Below are 27,219 nucleotides of genomic sequence, written 5' to 3' on the forward strand. Positions count from 1 at the left end.
TTGCCTCCATTGCATAATTCCAACCCAAGGCACCAAAGGAAAGGCAAACAGGAGACTGGGAGGCAGGACGCCTGGATTCTGTAACCGATTTTGCATCTAACTCACTTTTGAGATCACGAGCAAGTCATTTAACCTCCAATGTTTCTGATTCTTCATGGGTGTAATGGGGAAAATGATGCTTCCCCACCTTTGTGAAGCACTTTGAGGACCTTGGATGAAAAGGGCTCTATGATTACTGAGTACTAACATTGTTCATGTATATTTCTTCATCAGTGAGAAAACACAGACAAAACAAATCCTTCAGGAGCAGCAATGCGGTTGCAAGACCAAATAGTGACACATTCTCTTCTCACGTAACGGTGTTCTCTCTGAAGGTCATACGGGCCATAGAAGGCTCCCAACACACCAGCACAACTGCATGGAGAGAGGGCTGCTGCATGGTGAGCAAGCAAAGAATTCTCTGGCCACCATGTTTGGCAGGGCTTGATTCTGTGCATATCTGAGTTGGCCAGCACAATGTCATCCAAAGGGACACAGTTTGGGGGATAGCTCCCAAATACAAGCCCATTAATTGTGACTATGTGCAAGGAGTGAGGGGGAATTTTCATCCTAAAGGGAAAAGAATCTGTCAAAGCTCTGCATTTGCAATCTATAAAACATTTTAGCACATTTTTCACCACATTTTTTTCAAAATGAAATTAACTGAGCCATGGTAAAAGTGGCTGAAAGACTGAAAGCATGACTATTAAAATGTGCATGGGCAAATTGAGCATTTATGCACTTAGCTAGCTGGCTAGACCCATAACTAACCATTTGTATATGCAACCAAAGTAGTCGCATGAGCGCACATGAGATATATAATAGTGTCTACGCATTTTTTTAAAGTCAGACTTTGGCTCCAGCAGGCACAAGCTGTCTTCAGCCAAAAACCCACAACAATGGACGATGATCAAACCCTGTGAAATAATGCCCTGAGTACTTGTCTTGTTATCATTTAAACTGTTTATCTATAATTGCTAGGGATGAATTGCAATCAAAATATCCTCTGGCAGCTACCACTGTAAGTCTCAAGGGTATTTTGCTCACAATGAAGTTATTTATCAAAAGGCAATTTTTCTCATTTTTGCTACATGGATAAAATTTTTCATACAGCTCTCCAGACCACCAGAATACCCTGCAGTTATGAGAGAGACTGACTACAAGGTTGAAAGGTGCTGTGCCTGTCTCCAGGCTGTACCAATGTGGGGAGGTTGACATAGGAACTCTGAAATGAGAAAGGGTGTGGAAATGCTGTCAAACTGTGGAAAGTCAGGCTGAAATAGGCATTTTAATCCAGGCTGGAAGGGGAAATCCATGTGCATCAGTCAATGCAAAGCAGCAGAGCTCTGGCTATGCTCTACCGGCTACATGAGATGGGGTGGGAAGTTGATGGGTGGAAGCAGTCAGTATACAGCACAGAATCTCTTTCCTCCTTTCGACAGCAGCACTAGCACCAGAACTTTCAAACTGACATAATGCCAAAGATGAAATATAAATATGTGAAGTGCACCTAATGATTCTCTGGAGTTTATATTTTCATACTCATTTTTAATCTTTTAAACTTTCAAGCTCTTCCATGTGATCTGCACAAGCATTGAGTTGCACAATGTGATGCTCAAAATTTAAGAACATGATTACAGACTCTTGCCTTTTTATCCACCTTGGAGAAGGGAAAGAGGGAAAAGGGGGCTGTGATGCTGTCTGGAATATAGGTGATCATTTATAATATTATTGATATCGATACTGCAAAATTACAATGAATCTTACAAGATATGCTATGTCATGTACCACTGGAAAGGTTATAATTCGCTAAGATTGATAAGCATGTTTATATGCCTGCTTAATGGCCCATCAAGGGAACTCAAATGTACAATGAATCCAGTGGAATAACCCAGGGCTACACCTTATGAGTCACCAGGATATGTAAGAACATGTCTACGGACAGGGGACTTTACCATGCCATATGTTATGAGGCTGAGTTTGGGACAAAGGAAGTACAAGCCTCATGGCAGAAATTATAAAATGCAGCTGCACCATCTCCATCTTGTCTTCCTTCCTGCTTCCTACCTCTGGGTCAATTACTCTACATCTGAATCTGTGAAACAAAGGACTGAGACCCATCCAGGTTCTAGATGTACACTATAGGAACTGTACAAACCTGCATACTCCACAATTCAGCTGAGAATCTGATATATATGGATTTTGAAGTCATTTGTATGTATCTGATTGCTTTGACCATTTACCATCTCTCTTCTTGTTTTTTTCCTTTTATAATAAACCTTTAGTTTTAGTTACCAAAGAATTGGCTGGCAGTGTGCAACCAAACCAGTAGTGATCTGATAACATGGCTGATCCTTTGGGGATAAGGAGAATATTTTGGTAAAGGGAATAGAGTGTTAAATAACATCTCTTTAATGGACCTAGTTGCTAACTAGGAGCCAGAGACTGAAATGCAATAAAAGGGGCTGTGTATTTCTTTTTTTAGGCTTCCTGCTAACCAATGTGGGGAATAAGGAGCACTGTTTGTGACTGGTTGGGGAAGCTAACTTCAGTGTTAGCCACCAATCTGGGAGAATCTGCTCTCCTTCTTGGCGTTTTCAGTTGGGCTACTCTAGGCAGACAGGTCACAGCGACAATGGGACAAATCAATCTCTTCCCTCAGCCCAGAGGTTGAACCCATCATGTTAATGAGGCACCCCTATGTCAGGCCAAAGATGCAGACTTAAATCCTTCCCAAAGACACGGTTCTTCTAATGATTTTCCTCCAAAACCAGGGGGGGATAAAAATCAATGTTTTAATTATTTTTTTTTAAATTGGATTTTTTTATTTTGTTATTTAAATTATTCTAAGTTTTTGTTTTTAAAAATAAACCTGTTTAAAATCATATATGAATTTAATACAAAATATGCTAAGGCCTAAATTTATTATAATTTCAAAATATTTAATTAAAAAATATGGTGTGTGTGTGTTTAATTAAATTCTAGTTACCATCCTAATGCAATTTGACACAAATCATGAACAAAAAGTTAATTATCTAGTAAATAAATACATCTTTCACCATTTTTTGAAATACTAAAAATGTGCAACTAATAAAGAATCTGAAAATATTAAGCTATATGATTGCTTAAATAAATGTATACAGTTATAGTATACGCTCCTACCTAACAAAAAAAAATGTACCAACTCTAAGGTAAGGCTTTCTTTAGTTATAAATCAACATGTTTTAATTGTTTCTATCACCCAATGAAAATGCACCCTTCTTTAGAAATAAGTGAAGTACAAATGGAAAAGTTGATTAAAATTGATGATTTAAATGGAGGCTTTTCACTTGGTGATTTAAATTATGATTTAAGCCACCCTGTCCAAAAGGTTCAAAGCATCACCTTCATAAAGCACCAAGACATCTGCTAGCCTGGTTCATGGCCCAACTTTGAAAGGAACAGTTTAGTTTTAATTCTTTTCACAAAAAAAGTGGAAATGTAAGTAGTTGTCCTACCATTCTTTGCCCCTGACATGCTATCACCCCCCAACTGCTGCTCAGTTTGTCTGATGACTCTTGACGAGCCTGACTGCCGTAATTAGTCACCTGCTGATTGTGTGTTCTGGCTACGGTACTGTTATCTACCATCAGACACTGGACTGTAAAATGAGGACAAGGTGCTCATACTGAGAGACACCACAAACAATACTAAAGAGGAGTATGATGTATTGTACATCTGTGAGTAGGGCTTTGCTTGCTAAAGAGAGACAGAGACTTTGAGGTGTGTTGCCAACATTTCACCATGCTATTCCACACCCAGCTTTCTGCTAAGGGTTCTGAGCAGTATGTGCCAAATGGTATTTCCTGTACTGAGAACTACTAGTAGAGGGCCACTCCAGGCCAAATCTGTCACTGATGTAACTCCCCTGAAGGCAAGGGAATTAAACCAGGGATGAATTTGGCCCAATATGCACATATTACTTTATTACTAGGAGAAGTGATGTAGGATGCATTTTAACACACGCATCCAGATTCATTTTATCCAATGTCAAAGGAACAGAGGATTTTCAGTATCATATTAAATCACTTCTCTATCAAGTCTAATATCCTACCTCTGGACCAGTGGTTCTCAAGCTTTCCAGACTACTGTACCTCTTTCAGGAGTCTGATGTGTGCTGTGTACCCCACGTTTCACCTCACTTAAAAACTCGGGCTTCAGCCCTACATGGTGGGGCTCGGACCTTGGCTTTCTGCCCTGGGCCCCACTGAGTCAAATGCTGGCTCTGGTGACCCTATTAAAATGAACTCGTGACCCACTTTGGGGTCACAACACAGTTTGAGAACCACTGATATAGTGTACAGAACAGTATAAACAAGTCATTGTCTGGTTTTGAAATTTTAGTTTGTACTGACTTCGCTAGTGCTTTTTATGTAGCCTGTTGTAAAACTAGGCAGATATTTGGATGAGTTGATGTACCCCCTGGAAGACCTCTGTGCACACCCAAAGGTACACGTACCCCCTGGTTGAGAACCACGGCTCTGGCCAATACTTCATACATCAGAGGATGCCTTTTAAAAAAAATAAAAAACATAATGAAGCTAGCAGATGATGCGGTGTTGTATATAGCAGGAAGTTCCTTCAGATGGGAACTCATACCCATAGCTCAGATTTGTCCTCTCCTGATTGGAGAGAACATAGAAAACAAATTACAGGTGCCAGCCCAACCTCCACGGGGGTAAGACAGCAAACTGACACAGAGCAGTATCAGCGCAAACAGGTCAAGAGACCATCCCCAGACAACGATCACTGAACCAGACAGAGAAGAAAAATTCAGTAGAAGCAACAATTTGTTGCCGACTCAAAGGATAAGCTGTAGGAAAGTGAGGAAAAACTACTTTCCAACTTAGAGCTTTATTAAGGTATGGGTTGTACTGCATTCTCCTTCTTTTACTCCATCTAACTTCCTTCCATCTACCCCAAGAAGAAAAAAAATCTCTCTCTGCATTAACAACAACCTGGTAAACATGTCAGTTAGTTATTACAAAAGGTGCCAAAACCTAACTTCTTCTTGTTCCCTCCAGTTAATGTACTATGGCAGAAGATTAAGTGCTTTCACAAGAAACTAAAAATAAAAATGTTTCAAAGTCCATAATTGGATTGTCTTGTTGAACTTTTTAAGGACCCCAAGTACTAGTTCCAGACTATTAGACCTAAGGTTGTAGGAGAATGATGTAAAATATTTCTTCATTAAAATTGTTGCCTCTCTGCAGAGTTCCGCCCCCCTCCCCCTTCTTTTCTTTTTAAAAGATGTATCACATAAGCTTTATTTTTAAAAGGGGTCTTCAAAAATCCACAGGTGATAAAAATAAACTAGGCTTTTGCAGTTGAAAAGCCAGTCACTGTCTCCAGTCATGTTTCAGGTTCATTTCTATAGAAAGCTTATTTTAATATGCCTGAGTCACAACTTTTATCTTGGTTCATTTTTAATAAATCAGCAGCCAAGTCCTGAAGTCCTCTGTCAGATTTTTGTTGTTCTTCAAAGCAGGGACTGTCTCCACTATTGGTCTTGTGAATCACCAAACAGACACTGTTAGTAACAGAGAAATCACAACAGCAGTAATTTAAAGTAAAGCAAAATGGGATTAGGAGACTTCCAAGTTCAAATCCTTCGATCAAATTACATGGACTGTGAGCTCTCCAGGACAGGGTCATCTTGTTGCTCTGTCTGAATGCTGCTTAGCACAAGGGAGCCTGATCCATGGCTAGGGCTCCTAGACCACACCACGGTATAAACAACATGAATGATGATGATTACATTAATGACTACGTCCCAGGGTCTCTTACGCAAGCAAAACTCCTATTGAAATCAAGGTGCGCTTTACCTGAGCGAGGGCGAGAGGATTTGGCTCCAACTGGCCATCCAGACCAGAAGACAGACAATACTAATTAGCTATTATGATAGATGGATTTTGATTCTGTCTCTCATGTGAGCTCTTCAAGGAAGAGACAGTTTTTTTGTTATACGTTTGCACCTGGTACAATGGGGCGCTGACTTGTAGGTACTACTGTAATGCAAATAAATAATAATTTAAAACCCAGGCTTTAAAATAAGTTTAAAAAGCTCAAATATGCACAAAGCCTGATTCAAGTCCAACTGCCCTCAGTGGAAAAACTCCCACTGGCGAGAATGGGATGATGACGACTATACAGCACCTAACAGAATGGGGCCTGGTCCGTGCCTAGAGCTCGTAGGTGCTACAATAATACTATTAATGATGATGATGATGATGAGTCCTTTGCTATATAATACTGGCAAGTAGGAGCTGTTCAGCAGTAAGATTAAAACATACTCTGGTTTGCACAAGAAAAAAGGAATGCCACGTTTACTTATGTAATGATGGTCCTGCAGGTACTTACTATTTTGTGTTTTAGATTTGAAAGTTGTTGTGCCACGGGGAAAAAAAAAGCACCAGGGATGATTTCTCCTTTTGATAACGCGTAGGCAATCCCTTGTTAAAAAAGGGCAAAACAACAGTTATTAATTACCCTAATTAACTCAATTCATAAGACACATTTGTGTGGCTGTCATGACAACTGCTTTGACTAACTTGCCAAGAATAGCTTAGCTGTCCATTCAAATAAATCCCTAATAATTACCAGTCTCATTTACTGGGCTTCTGTGATAATAATAATTAGTGCTACTGTACAAAAGGTCGCCCTAAACAATTTATGAATGATGCATTCTACATGGCGATTATGTGAGTCCCACGGAATGTACACAATTACGTTTGTAACGTGGCAGAAGATGATTAGAGCTAGCTTGTTCAGAAATTCCTTATAGTTCCCTTTGTCTGAGATGAAACAGCAGGGTTGGAGGAAAAAATCATGAATATTAAATGAGAAACAAAGTGGCCTAATAAAAACTTGGGTGTATGACAAATGACCACCACTCAGCATGGCTTAATTCTACAGCATGGCCTGCAAGGGATTCCCACACAGAATTAAAGGGGATCATTAGGAATGTCAGAGGGCTGAAGAAGGGAGATGGTTAAAAAGAAAGTGGGAGAAAAAGATGGGGGAAAGCTCTGATTGTAGGCTGTAACGTAGGCCAAATCTACTCTAGGAGCACGTTGACAGTGTTGCTGTACCAGGGTACTATACTAGCAAAGGGCTCCTAGCATGGAGGCAGCTTTTATCAGCAAAGCTGTGCTTTTCCCCATATAGCTTATTCCTGCCTTTCGAGTGAAAATGAAACAAGCACAGTTTTGCTTGTATAACTGCATCTACACGGTAGGCTTTTGCCACTGACAAAGCTATGTCAGCCACAAGATACTCCTCATCACAACCCAGCAAAAGTTTATAGAGTACACCTGGCTATAGATAAGCCCACAGAGCCTGCTCCCATTTAAGTCAATAGGATTTGGGTCTATTACTGGGTAAAACAAAACACCTTTTTAAAATCCTTATCTGTGTTACTATTAATACATGAAAACAATTAAAGATCTATTACATTTCCATTACTTATGCTGCTCATTTCCTTGCTGTCTTTCTCTCAGTTTGGGAGAATGAAAATAGTCTAGTCAGTTTCACTTTCACATGGAGTCCGTTTCTGGTCCAGAGGTTCAGTGCTGTAAACTTGCTGCTCAGTTCTATAGTTCTACGCTTGGAGCACTTAGCCCAACTTCACCTTCTGGCTGTTGTGCACAAGTATAATGCTGCAATGTTACAGTTGCAAACGCTGTGACAAAATACTTGTACTTAATCTAAAAAAACAACAAAGCACAACTGACATTTTTTAAAACTCTGGGAAATGTTCTTATTGACCTCAGTTTAGCCTGTTGTTCTGCGTTCTCTTTTACTGGCTGGTCCACAAAGGATACAAATCTACTATAGCTGCCAGCTAGCAGAGGTCTCCCTTAGTTCAAGTGGTACAGCCTCATGCTTTTAGCACTAGAGGTTCCAGGTTCACTCTCCCTGCTGACCCATGATGGCAGTCACGATGTGAAGTTTTGTAAAACCTGTTTTTATAAAACTTAAATTTGGGACAAATTTGACCTAATTGTGTCACTTGAATAAAGGAGTGATTTCTATCCATATTTTTACTAAAGTTACATCCAGTATCACAGAGAACTTAAATATCAAAATATCTTTAAAAAAATGGGTTATAAAATTCTTCCTTCATTTTTCTGTGCCAGCAAATCCTCTTTACCATGCAACTGGATTAGACTGTGCTGGGAATCACCACTGACTACTTGAGTTTAATATTACATTGCATATATCATGAGAACAGTTAAGAGAACTCTCAGTGAATTTCACAAGTCTCAGCCATGTCAATTGCTTGCAGTTCTGAACAACTTTGATTCAACTGTCTGGAGTTGTGATAGCAGAGGCTAGTTGCTTTAATGGCAAAAAAAAATATTTCCAATTATTAAAAAAGCCCACAATGATCTTCAGTTCTCCCACTCAGTCAAAGAACTACTTCACTAGCGAAGTCATCTTCTAAAATGAAGCTCTTGAGAAATCATACTTTTGTCATTTACAGTTACTTGTTTTTTGTTGTTGTTTTAATGCTAAAAGTGATGTTACCACTAAATGGAAAACATAAACCATTAACAAAGAGTTGGTTCTATGGCCAAAAAATTATACTCTATTTGTACTGAAAATAGCAGTAAAAGCCCAGAAATTTCTTAGTTTTAATCCCTGCTCTGACATGACATGTTGGACAAATCACTTTACCTCTCTTCATCCATTTTCCTATCCGTGAAACAGGGATGATAATTTAACTAACTAACTAACAAATAAATAGAATTTACATCACAATTTGCTTTAGGATTATCATTGGGCTTCAGAGTTAACGCTTTGCTGAGCTGAAAGGGACAATTCAAACCTCTCTCAAAGCTAGTGTGTATTATTTTCAGCAATGCTGATCTCCAAGTCAATGGGAGCTGCACGTGCTCAACTTCTCTGAAACTCAGGCCCATTGTTTTAGTCTGTATTGTCTGCAGATTTAGGAAGCCAACACTGCAACAGTTTATATCAGTTTAGATTTTCTTCACAGCCAGGTGTGTCTACACTAGAAGACTAAGTACCTGTAATGCAGCCATACAACAATACAGCAGCTGCACCAGTACAAAGCTGCTAGCATAAACAGATCTTAGGCATTTTAACCACCATTTTCTCCCAACCTGCAAATATGAAACTAACTGCTCCAAAGTATTACGATTTCAGGCAATGGGAATTTGCAGGTGCTCAATTTGGCTCATATATGATACTATAGGAGATGTAGTCTCCCTTTGAGATGCATGCATAATACTGAATAAAGTTGAAGATGTAGCCAAAACTATACATGGGGCCAATACTATATATGGGGAAAAGCATGATTAAACAAAATTGCGAGGAAGCATCTGTAAACTCAGTGCATTATGATGCATATAATCTATAGAACTGGGTCTCAAGCTGTAGACTACACCAGCTCATGGTCCACGGAAAGCTGGCTGATCACATGGTGCTGGCTCATCCCTCTTATTTCTAGCTGCTCAATTACATTAAATATTCTCCTGTTACTTTCCTGTGCAAGCAATTGCTGTAGTTGCCACAGGAATATCATGTGAATATGACCACCAGGGGGGTGGGGCGGAGAACCATTATGAATGGGCAGGAATATCCATGAGACAAACACACAAAGTTAAAGAAACCATTTTGCAGGAAAGAACAAAACAACAAGCTTCCACTGTGTCAGAAAAACCCAACAGTTTACAATGTAGATAGGTAAATCCTGACAAGCACTGAGGTATAAGGGAACCTAAGCAGCTATGAATGGAAGACAGCCTAATAGGTTCTGATGTGATTGGGAATCTAATGAGCTCAGATGGTAGGAAACTCAATGCAGTATTTGATGAGGGGTACAGGGAATAAGCATCTGCGATTATTAACCAAATTGGCCACTGGAAGTTATTTTGATTCCAAAAAAAAAAAAAAAAAAGAGCGGGAAGAGTATTTTTTACCTACGAGCAGAAAGTTGCCTGAATAATCACTCTCTCTTTATGTAGGTGTTTCTATCATGCTTATCATTACTGAATCTGAGCAGATTCAGGACTGCTGGATTTGGCCCACAGAGATTTACGAACTAGCAAGGGGAAGTTCCAAATTGACACTGACTGAACACGAACTTCAAAACCTCATTAATTTGCGACATCCAAACAAAGTAAAACAGGACTGTGAAAAAGAACCACAAAGATGCACAGAGGAGATATTGAAAAAGAGGAGTTTTCCAGTTGTTTAAGAGTGTTACATCTTCCATTGAGTGCTATTTTACAAAGATGTACTGGGTGGAATGGGTGTTACCCACCCAAGATTAGTGCTTCTGTGGCTGTCATAGGAATAAGAAAGGTTTGCCTCCCTTGCTGTCTTCTTGAACTTTTTATGAGGTTGCACTTTAATTTGCCTCATAACATTAAACCCAAGACTGTCACATCCAATTTTTCTTTGTTGGAACTGGTATGTGAAAACTGAGCTATATATAATTTTCTCAGATTGGTTCATTGAGGATATGATATTTATTTTTAATATACAGAAAACAGCTATGAGTTTCATGGAAATCTGTGAAAATAATTGTACTTCGAAACAATTTTCGTGAAACACATAAATTCTATCCCTGTTCTTTATCACTAAGGACATTTATATGCAAACATTGACTTCATCTATAAGAATCTGTCTGCTGCTACATTCTATTCCCTTATCCCCCTCCTGAAGTCACAATTATTATTACTGATTGACTTTAAAACAGCAAGAGTCACATGCCTCGAGCTGCCATACAATATAGCAAACAACAACAGAGAAACATTACCACAGCAAGGAATTGTCATGTTCACACATGGCAGGTTACAACTTCAGACTGGAGGCAGCAAGGGCAGATGAACGCTTACAGTGTCATCTTAGTGTGAAAAGTAACTATGTAACTCAATAGATCTAGTCTCTCTGGGTCTTTGAGTCCCTGCTTACGTTAGGGACAAACGAGTATTTACTTCTGTCAGCATTCAGAGTCAGTACAGCTATGGGAGAGTTGAGTGGATTCTATTCCTCCATATGTATCATCAACAAAACTAAATCCTGATTAGAGAATCTGTATTATTGGGGTAATGGAAATGACACCCCTGGATTTTCAGATTCCAGCTGTTGTTGTCAATGCTGGCAATCAGAGAAATCATCCTTTGGAGCTAATTTGATATTGAAATAATTGAAACAGAACAAAGATACAGAAACCCAGCGTGTCTCTTAAAAAAAAAAAATAATAACCAAGTCACTGTTCAGTCAAGAGCCACACTTTTAAAAAGGATTTTATCAGACCAACGAGAAGAAACTACAAAAAATACAGTGCAGACTAAAAAAAGGGATAATAATCTTTTCCAGAGTTCTCATGTGGAGTCAGTAGGTTGGTACAATTTGTTAGAGTCTAATGAGGAATTTCCCCAAAATTCTATAGGAGATAGTCCTCCGTTTCCTCCGTATATGTTAATGCCCAATAATGCTAATGAGACTCAAGGGTGGAAATTGAAGGACGAGCCTACTCGTACATATTTCCATTTTTTAAAATTAATTAATCTCTTGTCATTGAGTACACACACACACACACACACACACACACACACACACACACACACACACACACACACAGGCCGTAGCTATTGTTACCAGAGAACTTACATAATGTTTTGTGCTTCTGTGCTCCCTCTGCTGGTTCTGCAGCAACACTCAAACCGAACAAGCTCTTTTGACAGACACTGGAGCAGCAGTTGTCAGCCTTCATCTGTGGACCCCCCTAAAATATTTAAAATGGAGGTGCGGACCCCTTTGGAAATCTTAGGCATAGTCTGCGGACCCCCAGGGGTTTGCAGACCACAGGTTGTAAACTATTGTTTTAGAGAACCCTCTACATAGAGAGCTGTGGAGGAGAAGGGCATATGTGCCACTAATTTAATCTCCTTCACTGACATCACCATTGCTGTCGGCCCACACCAAAGTAGTAAACAATCAGGACCATGGCCAGCACACAATATTTTTCCAAACAGTGGCTCAAATCATTGCATTGGGGAGGAGGGAGAGAATGTCTTCAAGCTTCAGGAAGTTAAAATAAGTCAATTGCCCTGTACAGTTAAAGATTGCATGTCATGAACATGTTATTAAATGTCTGTAAAAACAGACCCAAGCCAGCATGAATATGAATTTGCCAAAGTTCAATGGTGACCAACCAAAATAAAGACAAGAACCAGGCACCAAGTTTGGATCAGAACTTCCCCAGATTTCAGGGGCATCGATTTGACCTAGGCTTATCTCTAAATATATGCTGAAGCTGGACCCTTATTAACATTACTGATATACTGAAAACATGACATTAGTGACTCAGGGCCTGATTTTGCCATTGTTAGAGTAAGTAGTAACTTACATTTGAGCAGTCCAATTCATTTAAATGAGAATACATGTGAAGGAAGGTACTACTTAATGTGAGTATAATATAAGCTTCCATATACAGAAAAGAAGAAATATCAAATCTATGTTTTAAAAGATCTTTGTATTTGTCAAGCAATCCTTGTTCAAAAGAATAACAGACACATGTTGAAATAGCAATCTGATTATTTTCTATCAGATTATCTAACATTTCAACATTGCACTCAGACTCCCCATACTCCCCATTGTCTAGGCATCCCGGCCACTGGATACGACCCATAGCTGTATGCAACAAAGACACACAACTTTTAAATGCAACATTCAACTGCTTTGTGTTTTTCCCAAAGCCAAATGCTTCTGTAAAACAGAAGAGTCTAATTATTTAATTGTTGTTTCTAAGTCAACACATTAAACTCCTTATGTGCTTACACGTATACATGTATTTAGTTTTGCAAGCCACTAATCAATGATATAATCAATAACATAGAATTTAGTTGCATTATAAAAACAGGCAAATCAGCCAACATGGAAAAAATTAATATTGAGTCCTATGTTATCGCAACTCATTTAGTCTAATAATGGTGAACGATATTTTCCAAGCACATTATTCAGCAATAAAAAGGCAGAATTATTTGATCTTTTAACTTCTCTGATTCTAAGCAATCTTTTTTTTTTTTTTTTGACTCACATTGACTAAAGCAATATCTGCAAAGCCTTTCAAAAAATTGTACTCAGCGTACACTATGTAGGTCCACAGCCAAAGATAAATGTTATTATTTTAAAATCCTCATCCTACTAATAGATGAGCAAACCTACTAAATTAGCATAGCCTGCAGATCTCCAGCATTGGTGAGAAAGTGCCAGAGGGTTTTAGCTTAATGGAATTTTACATACCTGACTTAGTATGGGTTAATGCAATCCACCAACATAGGAATTTTAAAACCTGCCCTGTGGCATACACCTGCCATTACAAAAGATGGTATAATCCGACAAGCTCAAGACCCCCGAGAGGATGGTAAAGGATTCATGTCCAGATCTCTTGTGGCCAATAGAATGCAGAGAGGCAGAGACCTTCTTATACAGCTCAAGGATACAGAAATCAACTCCAATTTTCATATAGTATTTATTTGATTTAATGAGAGGGGTTTTTTCCCTATGAGATTTTTTACTTGCCGTGTACTGAGCAATTCCATCAGAGGATATTGGATAAGTCATTGAGGAGGAGATGTAGCACAATAAATGTAATGCACATTTTTCAAGGGCATCATTAACAATCACTGCACTAACCTTAGCTGCCTTAATAAAGAGACAAGAACTAACTGGGATTCTGTGTTAAACATACAATCACTTCAAAGCTAAGTAATAATCACTTGTCCAGCTGACATAAGCTATTACTTGGTCTTAATTTAAGATGCTGCAGTACCAATGCTGCAGTCTTTTCTCTGACAAAACTCCCCACTGATTTCAATGGGTAGCTCTGCCTAAGAAAGAACTGGGGAATCAGGCCCATAATTGCACTTTGCCAGTTATCAATCTGATTCTGTATTACATCCAAAATTTCCACTAAAGTCAATGGGAATTTGGGATAAAGAAGGATCAAGACCTACAAAGGAAGCATCTTCACAAAAGCACACAACTCTCTATCAATTCAGAGCACACTGTAATTTAAATTATAATTGAAGGTTAGAACAATTTACGCTACAAATAAGACCATCCTGTATTTTAATTAGTAAAAACTGATTGGTACTCAATTATGGCCTCTACAGGAGACAATATCTCATCATTTATTAAAGCAAAGCCATGCAACCTGGTTGGGAAGCAGAAAGCATGCACAGCTACCAAATTCTATTTGACAAGCATACACATGCTGAGAGAGAGCTGGAGTGATAGTGGACAGCAAATTAGACAGGAGTTTGAAATGCAGTCTCGTTGCGTGAAAAAAAAAAAAAAGAATGGCCAGTGCAGTCTTTGGGCTGAATATGCAGCGGTATCTCACTACAGAATAGGGAGGGAACAGTACTTCTGTATACTGCACTCAGGACGCTGCATTCTGTGCTGGGCACCTATTTCCTAGAAAGATAATTGACAAATTGGAACTTTACAGTACAAAGATTGGTTGTGCTGCATCACTTCACCTCACAGTAGAGGGCAAAACAAACTTGCAAAGGTAGAAAAATAATGTGGCTTTATTCCTTGCTTCACGTTTATAACAACAATTGGGGTGGAAATGACAGAAGTGGGAGGTTTCTTTAGGTTAGTATGAGAAGGTATAACTAGGAGTGGTGGAATAAATGGGGGGAGGAAATCAATGGAGACAGTTATCTGAGCCCTGGTCTATACTTACCTGGAGCTTTGATGGCAATTGACGGGAGTTACGCAAGCTACGCAAAGTAGCTTGCGTAGCTCCTGTCGACTGCTGTACTTCCCTTCGGCGTGGCATCTTCACTGCACCGTCGACGCAGCACTACACCACTTGAGGGGGTGGTTTACCAGCATCGATTTCTGGATCGATTAAGCAGGTTTTCACTGACCGCTCAATTGATCCAGATAGGGCAATCTGACAGTGGCAACTTTGCTGCCGTTAGTGTAGTCATATCCTGAGGCTGTGGGGGAGAAGCCTTATCACTTGAGATATTTAAATTATACAATAGAAAACACCTGAAGAGACAGTTCAGAGGGAAGTTCTGCACAGGCAGTAGGATGAATTTGATGGAATGGACTAACAAGTTCTTTGCTATGTGCAGCTTGAATGTTTTTAGGAAAGCTGGCAGTCTTCTTTAATACTTCATCAAGGCAAGTCTTGGCCTTTTTCACAGCAAGCACTGCTTTTTGCAGCAACATGGGTGAAAACCTGCCCCTAAAGGGAAATGATAATATTTTTGCCATTGCCCCTTTGACAGATGGCTGGGATTAAATGGACTGAAATAAGATGTTGTGACAGAACTCTGCTGGAGACTGCTAGCAACTAGCTTGATTGAGAAGTAGTTGCTGAACATGCAAACAAAACTAGGAGAGAGGACTAGCTGTGGTATGGCAGGGACAACAATTGGTCAGCTCCACAACTGATGTAAATAGGCGTAGCTCCATTTACTTTAGTGGAACCGTGCTGTTTTACACCAGCTTAGGATCTGGCCTAGTATGTGAAGGAAAGGACCTGAGAGCTGTTAACTTCAGGGCAGAGCAATTTCAATAAGAAGGAAGAATATCTTTCAATAAACTCCAGGAGAAAGACCGAGCTCTCAAGCCTACTAGCTTTGCCTATGGAAGCATTTCCAGTGCCTCACAGGCAAGTGATTCTCAGACTCAAAAAACTGTTAAGAGAAACTGCTAACCATGCATTTCAGCCAGATGAGCAATGGCTGAGCCAAACAGCAGCCCCTTGTGCAGCTACCAAACCAGAATGGCATGAGGTGTTTTGGGAGCAGAATTCCAGTGCGGCTCAGGGGCATGGAGCATAAGGAGATGTGACTGGAGTGCGGACAGAATCCTGAGTGGTACAACCTAGACACAACGAAGGCCCACTTGTTCCAAGGATGACAGAAGGGGGGTTGGGGTAAAGCAGGCAGTGCCAGAGACTGTCCTGAGATGCTCTGACATGGACTTTGAGTACTGACGTCAATGACCACTTGGAGTTAGAAATTTGGATTGAGAAGCCTGAGGGACCATTAGAAACAGTATAGCTCTAGGGTGAAACCTTGGCGCCACTGAAGTCAATGGCAAAACTCCCACTGACTTCAACGGAGCCAGAATTTCATCCTAGTCCTTATTTTGTGTACCTAACACATGAATTTCAGGTTCTGTTTGCCAGCTGGCCCTTAACTGCAAACTGAATATCTCCAGTAGACTGTGCCAAGCAAAATGCATGTTTAAATTGTAGGCCCGCAGTCCATACTGTTTTGAGATTACTTTAAACCACAGTCTTTGCAACAGATTACAACAAAGGGGAGAGAAAATAACACACACCATTATTGTTAGCTTTCCTGTGGAAAAGAATCTTGCTTCATGTTACATTATCAGATAATCAGAAACCACTGTTCAAATCAGCGTAGGTTAGTCTGGAAGGGCACTTCACTGAGAGTTTTGTCTGAGTACAGACAGAGTAAACCCTAAGTAAGGATATCAGGTTATGGCTTCTAGAAAATATAATACTTCTGGGGGGAAAAGCAGGTGGTAGAAGAGTTATGACAAGTATATGTATAATCTGATATCAGAACTTGGCCATGTATCTAATGCAATCTTTATGCAGTCTGTAAATACTACCTTTACATACAAGCCACAGGATTCATGTCAGCTAGCTTCTACAGACAACCAGTTTGGAAATTATTTTTTAAAAAGGACAATGTCTGGTAGTTTAAGGCCAACAAGAAACCCCCACCCGAGTATTTTTAAAGTCCCTTTAAAAAAATTTTTTTTTCACTTGCAGTGTCTCTTTTAAACCCAAGCACAACACACATGACCAAGGGTACCAGAACCAGAAAGTCAAACCAAAATTAAACTAACCAGTCCACTTTCAGAGTCCAAACTGAAATATAAAATACAGAGAATCAGTATAAATAGGAAAAAGCAAATGAGATGTTTAGAAGATTGAAACTGAAATAATTTTAATGTGTTTAACAAAAGAGGTAAGGATTTTTATTTTTAAAACATAGAAGTGTGCGTCACAGATCCACAGGATCGGTGCTACAGCCCCAGCTTTGAAATGGTCTTTAGAGGAATCCCTTCAGTGTGCAAGACCCCTTCAGGATCTCACTCTTCCTCCAGGGTAAGTCACGCAGTTTCACTACCCCCTTAGATTGGACCTCTGGGCCTGCAGCATTCCTGCTTCACACCGTGAGCTCCATTCAGCAAGTCCCAAAGAGACACATGCCCTAATGGAGACTTGTACACTCTTCAGGGATCAATGCACCTCGCCAAGGTTTTGCAGTGACATTCACATAGTGTTGTCAAAACAGGGGTTTATTTGTTCACTGGAACACAGCATAAAAAATTTGGGTAGTTTAGAGAAATGAAGGTTAAAGCATAGTCGATTCTGGTTAGCCCAGAGCCCAGCCAAGCTGTAATGAACCCCTTGGTTCAAGCTCTGTCCATCTCTCAGTCTGACCTCCTTCATCAGACACTCAATGAGAGACCTGACTCCCAGCAGCCAACTCTTACCCCTCCCCAACATCACACCTTCCCAGTCCTTTGTTCTCAAGCTAGGGAAATGATGTTCGGCCTCCCTAAGGAGAGATGGGAAAGTCCATACCCCTCTTGGTTGTAGTTTGCTAGGTGTCAATGTCCGGGCATTGTCTTTTCAGATGCTCCACTGGTTGGGGCCTCAGGCCCAGATGGCTAGGCGCCATTCACATGTGTTTTACCCTGCCCTGAGAGTAAACAGTCCGTTTCCACCCACTAGCTAACAAAGCAGCATATAGGGGAAACTAAGGCACACACAAGTTTAATGAAGTATTACAAAAAATGTCCACTTTGTCACAGTGTGATGTTGGCAGTGTCTCAACACACTTGTGCCCTGAATCAATTATCAGATCCACCCCCTCTGGATCTCTGTGCCCCTGCAGAGCCCTAAGGAGTTAAATGAAGGCTCACCGCCTGGACCCAACTGCAGGATTGGGGAACACAGGATTTCCTTACTCAAGACTTGATCCTCCACTCCCTTGCATCTTGTGCAGTCATTTATGCCTGTGCAGAGTGAGTGCAAAGCATGTGCAATGTCAGAACAGGAGCATTTCCCACTCACTTTGTGTAATCATTTATAGCTCTGTAAAGTACAAGGCATGGGAGAATCAAGCCTGCAATGTCCATTTTTATTGATTCAGGTTTATTTTCTGTACCAGTACACTTAAAAAACACAAACAAATCCATGCCAGATCCTGCTTCCACGCAAGGCCACACATGAATATTGGAATCAATCCTACTTCCACTGAAATCAGTTCTAAAACTCCCACTAGTTTCAAGAGGAGGAGGTGCAGAGCTCTGAAACCTACACAACACTGACCCCACCAGTATTTTGGGGCTGGGATCACAGCCCTTTATTATCGGTATAAAGTGAAAACAAACAAAGCAATGTTAAACGAGGCCCTGGCCCAAGAAACCGTACAGCGAGAATGATGATCAGTGCAATAAATCGCTAAACATGAATTTCAGCTACAGTATTTATCTCTGTTGCAAGGTATTAAAATGAAATTTTCAGAACTGAGAGCTTGAAGCGACTGCATTAGAAGATGCATAATTTGGTTAGACTGACCTTAGAATGGAATAAAAAGCTGCTTATTTCCATAATGTTGGCCTCCAATATTATAAAAGGTCAGAGAATGTATCATGATATACAAAACAGTTCAGGAATAGTTAAGCTGAGAGGTTCTCGGTGACTTGCAATTATGTAGCTATTTACATATGTATATATTTTAAGTGACTGATGAGTGTTCTTGAGAGATTCTGGATTTCCAGCACTGGAAATGAAAGTCTTTTAATTATCCACAAGACAAGTGTAAACGTGCACCAGCAGCACAGGCTTCATTCACACCACCCTACTAACATGCTTCAGTCCTGACCTGGTGAAATTGTCCCCAAGGGCAAGTTTCAGTCTCCTTGCCCTTCTGTCCTTGGCCTCTCTACATAGGCTGCCATCAGGGGCGTCAACAGTGACAGCGGATCTTGTGAAATGATTGCCTACTCGCTAGGAATAAGACTAAGATTTCCAACTCATTACACAGAACCCACAAAACAGCAATCAGATGGTAATGACTCACAGTTGCCACCAACCTGTTCCGGCGACGAAGAGATGACCCGCAGGTGTAAGGCTACTCATCCCATTAGCAATCCCATAAATCAGCCAGATGTTTGTTTCGTATCCAGGTACTATTTGTGATTTCTTAAAAGCCAAAATTTTCTTATCACTTCAGAGTCAAAATCAAAACACCTACTGGTTATTTTTAAAACCACAGGGGGAAAATGTCATTATCTAATACTAAAAACATCACTTGTCTTTACCAGGCTTTTAAAGAAAAAATTCCATTAATATACTACATGACACAAAGGTGCACACTCTCAAAAATGAAGATACACTAATTACAGAAGTGACCTATGCATACAGATCTCATCAATATAAACCTTAAAGGGAAGTGCTGAGTTACAGTGACATCCCAAGGAGAAAACAAGGCTGGCAACCGTTTGTGTGCAGTCAATCTTCCAACAAGCCGAAGAGTACTGCCGATAATTCTTTAATTATGATCTCCTCTTTAAATAAGCTTCATTTCAATAGCACGGCACATATGAGTGCTGAAAACTTTCTCTGCTTTGGATGTGTTTTTTTTTTTAGTTCTATAAACAGCATTATTCACATGTGAACTAACCTTCTCCAATTATATACCCCAACGTTTCCCTAGTGTTATACTAATGTACAGCCCTGCACGTATGAATGGCATTGTTTATAACAAATTGTCTGTTACACCAGACAGGAACTGATTTCCTCAAACCAGGCATATTAAGGTGAGGACATTCATTCTGGTTGTAACACACAAACAGTGATTATAACAGACACTTTGGGGGCTTTTTAATGCTAGTACAAAAAAGAAGGATAAGCTGGAGGGAAAAAAAGAATTGACAAGCAGAGAAATGACAGAGAAAGAGCCGTACTGATTTCATTCCTTACAAAATAAAATTCTTTGCTAACTGTAAAAATTTACTGTAGTTAACAGAGAGAGATATTCCAAGCAACAGCTGCCTGTGTCACCCAAAAAGAAAATTGCCTCTTTTGCTTAGAAGACCAATTCCTATGGATAGAAAAGCACAACCCAGCTGGGGCCTAATCCTACAACCTCTGCTCACCCATGTAGTCCTCACTCACGTGAGTGACTGGTCCTAATGAAGTCAATATGAGTAAGAATTATTCATGTGAGTGAATAAAAGTTGACAGTCATTTCTGAGCCTATTGCTGGTAGACACCATCTTAGTAAAAAGTGGCCTCACTGTGATACTAGCAGCATAGCATCGCAGACTGTTAAACTGCAAACTACTATCCCTTGTGCTTTAATCCTAGCTTATCACCAGAACCACTTAGTTAACACTGGGAGACTAATTCTGAGCCTGATTTTAGTCATGCATTGTTGCCACAAATGTGCGCACTACCCTCTGTGCATCCATAAATCAGATTTGTACAAGTACCTGGCTAGCTGTGTGGCCATGCATTGCTCACGTAAAGTAGGCCATGTGTGTGCAGTTCTGATCTGAAAACCTGGCCCCAAAAGCTTCACAGCAAAGAGGAATACCCAAGGGCAGATTCCGAAGTCCTGTGAGCAGTCTGCACAGTGTCTTTTTGAGTGGGCTGATAGAAAATCAGCATCAAAGCAAGACAGAAATTGATTTACAGCCTCTTAATAATACATAATATTTCACATACATATGCCACCTTCATGCCAATGCATTTACACTCCCTTACACTGGCTTCCATACCCCTGAAACCCAAAATGCTGTCATCTTCTAGCAAGATGTCTGCCACCAACACAAGATACAGTAAGACCCATTTCAATTTGCCACTGATCCATAAGCACAATTCCCCTGAAGTTCATTAGAAGCATTGTGCAAAACATGATGGCCGGATACAGCCCTTTTCATTTTAAGGCTCAGTTCTCCCCAGGTTCCCCAAGGAGAAGGCCACTCATCCCCAGTGAGCTTTAGGTAGCTAAGACACAAAAGGAGCACAGTTTTCCTTTAACTAGAAAACATCCTTTCCAAAGAGTACCCATGTTCCTTTGTCACAAAACAAATGTAAATAATTCAATATAAAAGGCCAAACTCTGACACTTTTCACTCACCCTTGACACGGGCAAATTCACACTTAATTCAAACTCTGCTTGTGACCAGAAGAGGGTGCAAGCCTAGTGAGGGCAGCATTTTGGTGGCTCCCACAATGGGAAAAGGCAAAAAGACAGGATGGGCCAGGTCCCACAAGATTTCCAGCCACCACAGGACTTCTGGGATAGGTTTGAGGTCTCTCAGGATATGGCCTGTGATCCGGAGCCATAACATCTCATCTCGCAGGATCTGGCACAAGATTTGGAGCCATGTGCTCAGAGCCACTTACTGTTTGCTGGTTTCCAGCTGTCAACCTACCCTCCCCTCCCTTATCTAGGTCACTGTGGGGGGTGCCAGTTGCCGCTTTAGGGTTGGGAAGCAATTTTCCCCCACAACACCAGACTGGCTGAGGCTAGCTGGGTTCTTTCCATCTTCCTAGCAGCAAAACTTCAGGGGTGGATTTTAGGCAACCACAGGGCTGGAATTCTCCCCCTCCCAGAGGTCAGAGTTTGGACCTACATGAGGGTTGTTTAGTTGTGCGTCTAACACCCGGGGAGCAAAAGTGACCCAGCAACTAGGCACTACCCCAGGGGAACTGCCCCACCAATGTGCTTGACAGCGGAGCTGGCTCGGGGTTCAGGTCCCCACTCGACCTAACCTCCAAAAGAGGAAGAGATGCTAGCGGGCGAGGGAAGGCACTCAGACACCCTCCTAGCGGGATGACTGGCTTCCCCTGTTGTACAGAGACATTTTAGCAACCAGCCAATTGCCCAAGCCACTGCCTATTATTGGGATGGTCCACCAATTATTATGCTTGCTGCTTTGAGCCATTTCTAGGTCAATATAGGCATAAACTAAGCAAACTGGGAGAGGGGGGTTAGACAGCGAACACGTGAAGTAAGCCTGGCTCTATGCGTTCTCTCTCTCTGAATATGCTAGGGTAAATGTCTGTGAAAAACAGGAAGTCTGGATATACTTTAGAATTGTCGGTAAGACTGCTTGCTTAACAATATTTTTAATGACGCCTCTGTAACTCCTGCTTTTGCCCAGTGATTGATTTGTTTGCTCACCTATGTAACATATCTCTATAACTTTTGGGGTATAAGAGCGAGGTAGCAAGTCTGAGTCAGGCGGGTCGCTTCATGGACACGTTGAAATGATCTCCAGGCATAGACGGAAGGACTGGCCATCTGGAAACCTGTGATTGATTCATCTGACGACTGCCTCAGACTTGTGGGGATAACTATCAAGTTTTGGGGTACCTTAACCACCTATTGTATTTGTATGTGCTTAAGACTTATAAGTGGAGACTTCCTGAAAAGGTAATTCCAAAGTGAATTGCTGGAAACTGATAAAGTGAAGCTTAAAGTTAAGAGCATTTTGGTTTTGACTTTTGTCTGTTCCAGCCATATAACAGGCAGAGGTACTACATTTCCTTTGGTTTATCTCCTGATACTGACTCCCAGAGACTAAAAGTTGCTAGGTTGAGGAACCGTGATTAACATTGTAGTGGGAGCCCCCAAGAATTGACAATGGATTAGCAGTGACTGTGCTGGGCTGTCCCCCGATAGGCACCTTGGATATAATCTGACTAATAATGTTAGAGTCTGGTCATATCGGTTTTAACATGTCTTTCCCTTCTTTCCCACAGTGAACATACCAAATGCACTGAATATGCTGACCACACCCTGAGGCCCAGACCGCCGTCCCTGAACGTGCCTCTCCAGCAGAGCCAAGGAAGGGCCTGTGGAGCGATGTGTTGGCAGGAATAGAATAGGGTCAAAAGTCACAGTGGAAGAACCCCACCCCACAGATCCTCTCCCGGAAATAATTTTCCTGGCAGACACACAGGCTGAAATAACAATTTGGCCCAAAGAATAAAGAAAAAACCTTTCTAGGCTACAGTCTCTAATATTTTTTCCTCAGAATCACATTCTAATTCCTGCAGGCATAGATGCTTCATCTCCTTCGGACCCCATGGACAAAAGGTTGGGAGCACAAGTGAGTTCAATTATAAAGAAGAAGACACTGCCCAGATACCTGCCACCATTTAAACTATGCTGCAGAGAAAGAGGAAGCGTCTCCTGAAGAGCATTTGTCTCCACAAACAACTCATCCTCAGGGACTTTTATTTCAAGGTTCTTAACTGTTAAAGTAAATGAGCCTCACATTAAAGATCAGCTATACATCAAGCCAATCCAAACCCATCCTCTGCTAGGGAAATGATTGTTTTTAGAGACAGTCACTTACTTTTTAGATGCAAACATCTCATGCTAGCTGGCATATAAAGCTACTGATTTACCTTTGTAATGTATTCTGTATCAACCAATGTTCTGCCTTCCCATCAGCACAAAAATGGAAAGTCACATGTAGGTTGAACATTAGTAAAATCTCCCTGACACAAGATCTAATAGACTGCGCAACAGTCTCCCAAGGGAAGTGGCAGAGGCCTCATCACCTGAGACATTTAAAACTAAACTGGACAAAGTTCTAGTAAATATACTGTAGGGAACAATCCCGCACTGACTGGGAGACGGACTGGATGGGATAACAGGTTTTGCCGGTCTCTAGCAGCTACAATTCTGTTGTCTGAAATCTAAGTGGCTGGATAGGAATTGTAATTACTAAATAATCTGCATCTGGAAGGGTTATAATAATATGCTTTGTAAACAGGTAATTCCTAATGCACAATAACTCTTATTAACTTAACACAATGTGACATGGACGTACAGCAACTATGTTCCATTGCAGTTACATGGAGATTGCTGCAGTGAGACCTGCAGTCATATTCCTAGCAGACCCAGTCTGGAAGTGCCCTGGAAGTCAACCATCATGTTTTGGATGGGTGGATTGAACAGCTCAGTCCTGGCAGGGGACAATGACTTATTTATCTTTTAGAAGCACAGATCTTGAGAGGGGGAGGAGGGGAAGAGTACGGACTCAGATTAAGTAGTAAGAGAAAGCTGGGTGCTGAGAGCAGGAATATTTGCAACTTCTATCTCTGTTGGGCATTTGTATAGAGCCCATCACTCTTTACAGTTATCTGGGCAATAATCTGGGTGCTAGTGATGGATGAGACTCCAAATGTTTGGAGGCTCCATTCACACAATCACCTAAAAGTTTGGATTTTCAGCTGAATCACTTCGGTCTTCCAGATTTCTAGTACTTCCCGGTGCCAGCGGAGTCAGAAATACCACAACAGCCTCTCCATGACAGCTGCCTGGCTAGTACTATTTTGAAAAATATTTATGGTTTTTCAAACCCAGTTTCCTACTTTGCTCAAGCCATAAAGTAGATTTTGTTGGAAGGGTCAGTATGAGTAGTGGACAGAGGTTTGGTCATCTCCTTATTCCACCTGAAGTGGTTCTCCCCACTGAGGTAGGCCCCTGGGCCACACTTGTGTGTGAAAATGTGCAGAGGGGAACAAATAAATCAAAGACATCTGCAGTTCTGATGTAGCTGCAAGTCTAGGGCATCCTCCACTAGCAGGAAGATGGACTAGATGACTGAACAGATTTTTTCCAATCTCTCACTTCTATGATCCTCCCTCTCCAGGCTCCGTAATCAACAGCAGTGTGACTGAGACAGGGAATGTGCCTAACAAAGACTAGAAAGCCAGGGATCCATGGCCCAAATTCATGGTTCCTCAACTAGATGCACAGACTCAGTTTCCCTTTGCATTGTGCATCCCTGTCCCCCCCTGTAAATAACTGGCAGCCTGATTTTTCATGGTGGTGCATTAGCCGCCTCCACCACCTACATTCTCCTGGCCCTCCACTGGCACTGGGGAGCAGAGCAGAGGGAGTTAGTTAATGCAAACTGGCAGCATCAATCTGCCATGTGTTAGTCCACATTCCTTTGGGAGCATGCCAGGTAGCACAGCTGCTCCCCAACTTTTCCCACCTTTGGCTGACTTCAGTCTCCCACTAATGGAGACCAGTTTACATGCTACTCTCATAAGGGGGAGGATACATACTAAGGGGATGCTACCATATACCCACTTGCACCTCCACGGGGATCTATCACAATATTTCCATGGACTTTCTCTTGTCTTGCTCCCCTCGGCAACACATGGCAGGGGGATCATTTGGATTTAGCATTCTGATGGGATTTTAAAAGTCCTTAGAGATCCCAGGAGATCTCTCAGCAGCTGCAAACTCCTAGTCCTGTATTTCACATGAAGGCATGCAATGCAGAAACCATCCAACACCTCCGGCATTGCAACTGAGGAGCAAAGACGATTCTTCCATTACCTTTCCTCAAAGGAAAAGCATAAATCAGGACACAAACAAGTGACAATGCCCTGGTGAAGAGATATTCTCCAGGCTGGATTTCCACATGGCCTGATCCAAAGACCAATGAAGTCAATGGAAAGTCTCCCATTTTATTTCCAATAAGCTTTGGATGAGACCCTCTGAGCAAACGCAGTGTCTGAAGAGATCCTTGTATTCTGAATATAACTTTGAAAATCTTTCAACCGCCCCTTCTGCAGTTCTAGTTTAACTGCTGGCATTCTGCATTCTAAGATGACACTGAGGTGGGCGAGAGAAACATTTCATTTGTTAATACAATCAAGTTGATTTCAACACTCCATGTTTCAGTGCCTTCTAATATGCTAAGGTTATAAGAAGTGACAGGAGACTCAGGTTAGGGACGAGAAATGGAAGGAAATGCCATTCCCTTCTGCCAGTGTCCTGCCTCCCTAATGGAAAAAACAGAGTTAATAGGATTGGGGCTTCTTCAGGGAGATTCACACCCAGCTGGATCCAAACTTAACTATAATGCAGCTGCATCAGGGAGAAATTTGTACATAAATGGATTCTGGCTGAGTATGTCTACTAACTTTATCAGCTGAGCTATGATGTCTCCCCTGATCTTTTCCTCTTCCACAGTGCTGCAGGCCTCCAGCTGCCCACCTACAGTTCCAGTTAATGCCAACGTGTGATGGATTTTATGATTGAATTTAGTCTGTAATATTGAATCATGGCTTCATAGCGCTCACAATAGCATTCAACTGCGCCATATGTAGAAACTGCATGGGAGGCTTTTACAGTGCTATGGAGTACTGATGCCTTTAAAAAAAGCAGTAGCCAATTACACTTCTGAGACCTTCCTCCAAACGATACCATTCTCCAGTCCATAAATGCAGGAATTATTCATGGGACACTGCCCCCAGAATACTAAAAGCCTTTGCTTGCACGCAACCTTGAAAAGTGTGATCTGAACTCTAGACACGCCACCCCTCAAATCTTATTCTATGCAGTGCTCAGATAAGCCTGAATGTTGATCGGAACGCTAATATTACCAAATCCTGGAATTTTTCACCTTTTCTCAAACCCACCTCAGTTTAGGGTTCAAAGATGGCAGCATTATCAATTTCCCTAGCATATGTAATTAGAGACAGGCCTGAGCCAAACAGTTCAGATCTAGATACTGATCCAATAAAGTATGAGGGCATTTTGATAAGAGATTCTGACTCAGGTTTTGTCTACATATATATGGGCACATCTACACTTAAAACGCTGCAGCAGCATAGCTGCAACACTACAACTGCAACACAGTAGCACTTCAGTGAAGATGCTACCTATGCCCATGGGAGGGCTTCTGCCATCGGCGTAGGTACTTAGCTACCACCTCTAGGGGAGGCAATGTTGACAGGAGATTCTCTGTCAGCTTGGTGCTGTCTGCACTGGGGATTAGGACTGTTTAACTGCATCACTCGGGGTGTGGATTTTTCACACCCCTAAGCAGCATAGTTGTACCAGCCTAATTTCCTAGTGTAGACCTGGCCCATACAGTAAATCATACAAGGTTAGTGTCATTCAGGTATAGCCAAGACACCTGATTACAGCTTTTATACCAACACCAGAGGTTAAACTGAGCTTTAATTTTCTGGCACTCTGTGCTCTATTACTACTTCTGTACCCTCCTAATTGCATTTAGACACTCTCTGACTCCTAG

General features: G+C 41.2%; 1 protein-coding gene across 4 annotated transcripts in view; it reads right to left on the reverse strand.

The window, feature by feature from the left end:
- PCDH19 (protocadherin 19) overlaps nucleotides 1-27,219 on the reverse strand; it is a 102,084-nt gene that overhangs the window by 64,618 nt on the left and 10,247 nt on the right. The window contains exons 3-4 of one of the 4 annotated variants that reach the window (XM_067548393.1): nucleotides 6,439-6,530; nucleotides 4,923-5,608 (exon numbers count right to left, since the gene is read on the reverse strand). The exons of 2 other annotated variants lie outside the window; for them this stretch is intronic. In XM_067548393.1, the coding sequence (XP_067404494.1) occupies nucleotides 6,450-6,530 (81 nt within the window). In that variant the 3' untranslated portion in view covers nucleotides 4,923-5,608; nucleotides 6,439-6,449. Of the gene's footprint in view, nucleotides 1-4,922; nucleotides 5,609-6,438; nucleotides 6,531-27,219 lie in introns of those variants that run through there. One more of the 4 variants, XM_067548394.1, reaches the window with a different exon arrangement.

Source organism: Emydura macquarii, unplaced genomic scaffold (assembly GCF_026122565.2).
Source record: "Emydura macquarii macquarii isolate MOO-44397 ecotype Brisbane River unplaced genomic scaffold, CSIRO-AGI_Emac_v2 contig_1253, whole genome shotgun sequence".
Taxonomy (NCBI): Eukaryota; Metazoa; Chordata; order Testudines; family Chelidae; genus Emydura; species Emydura macquarii.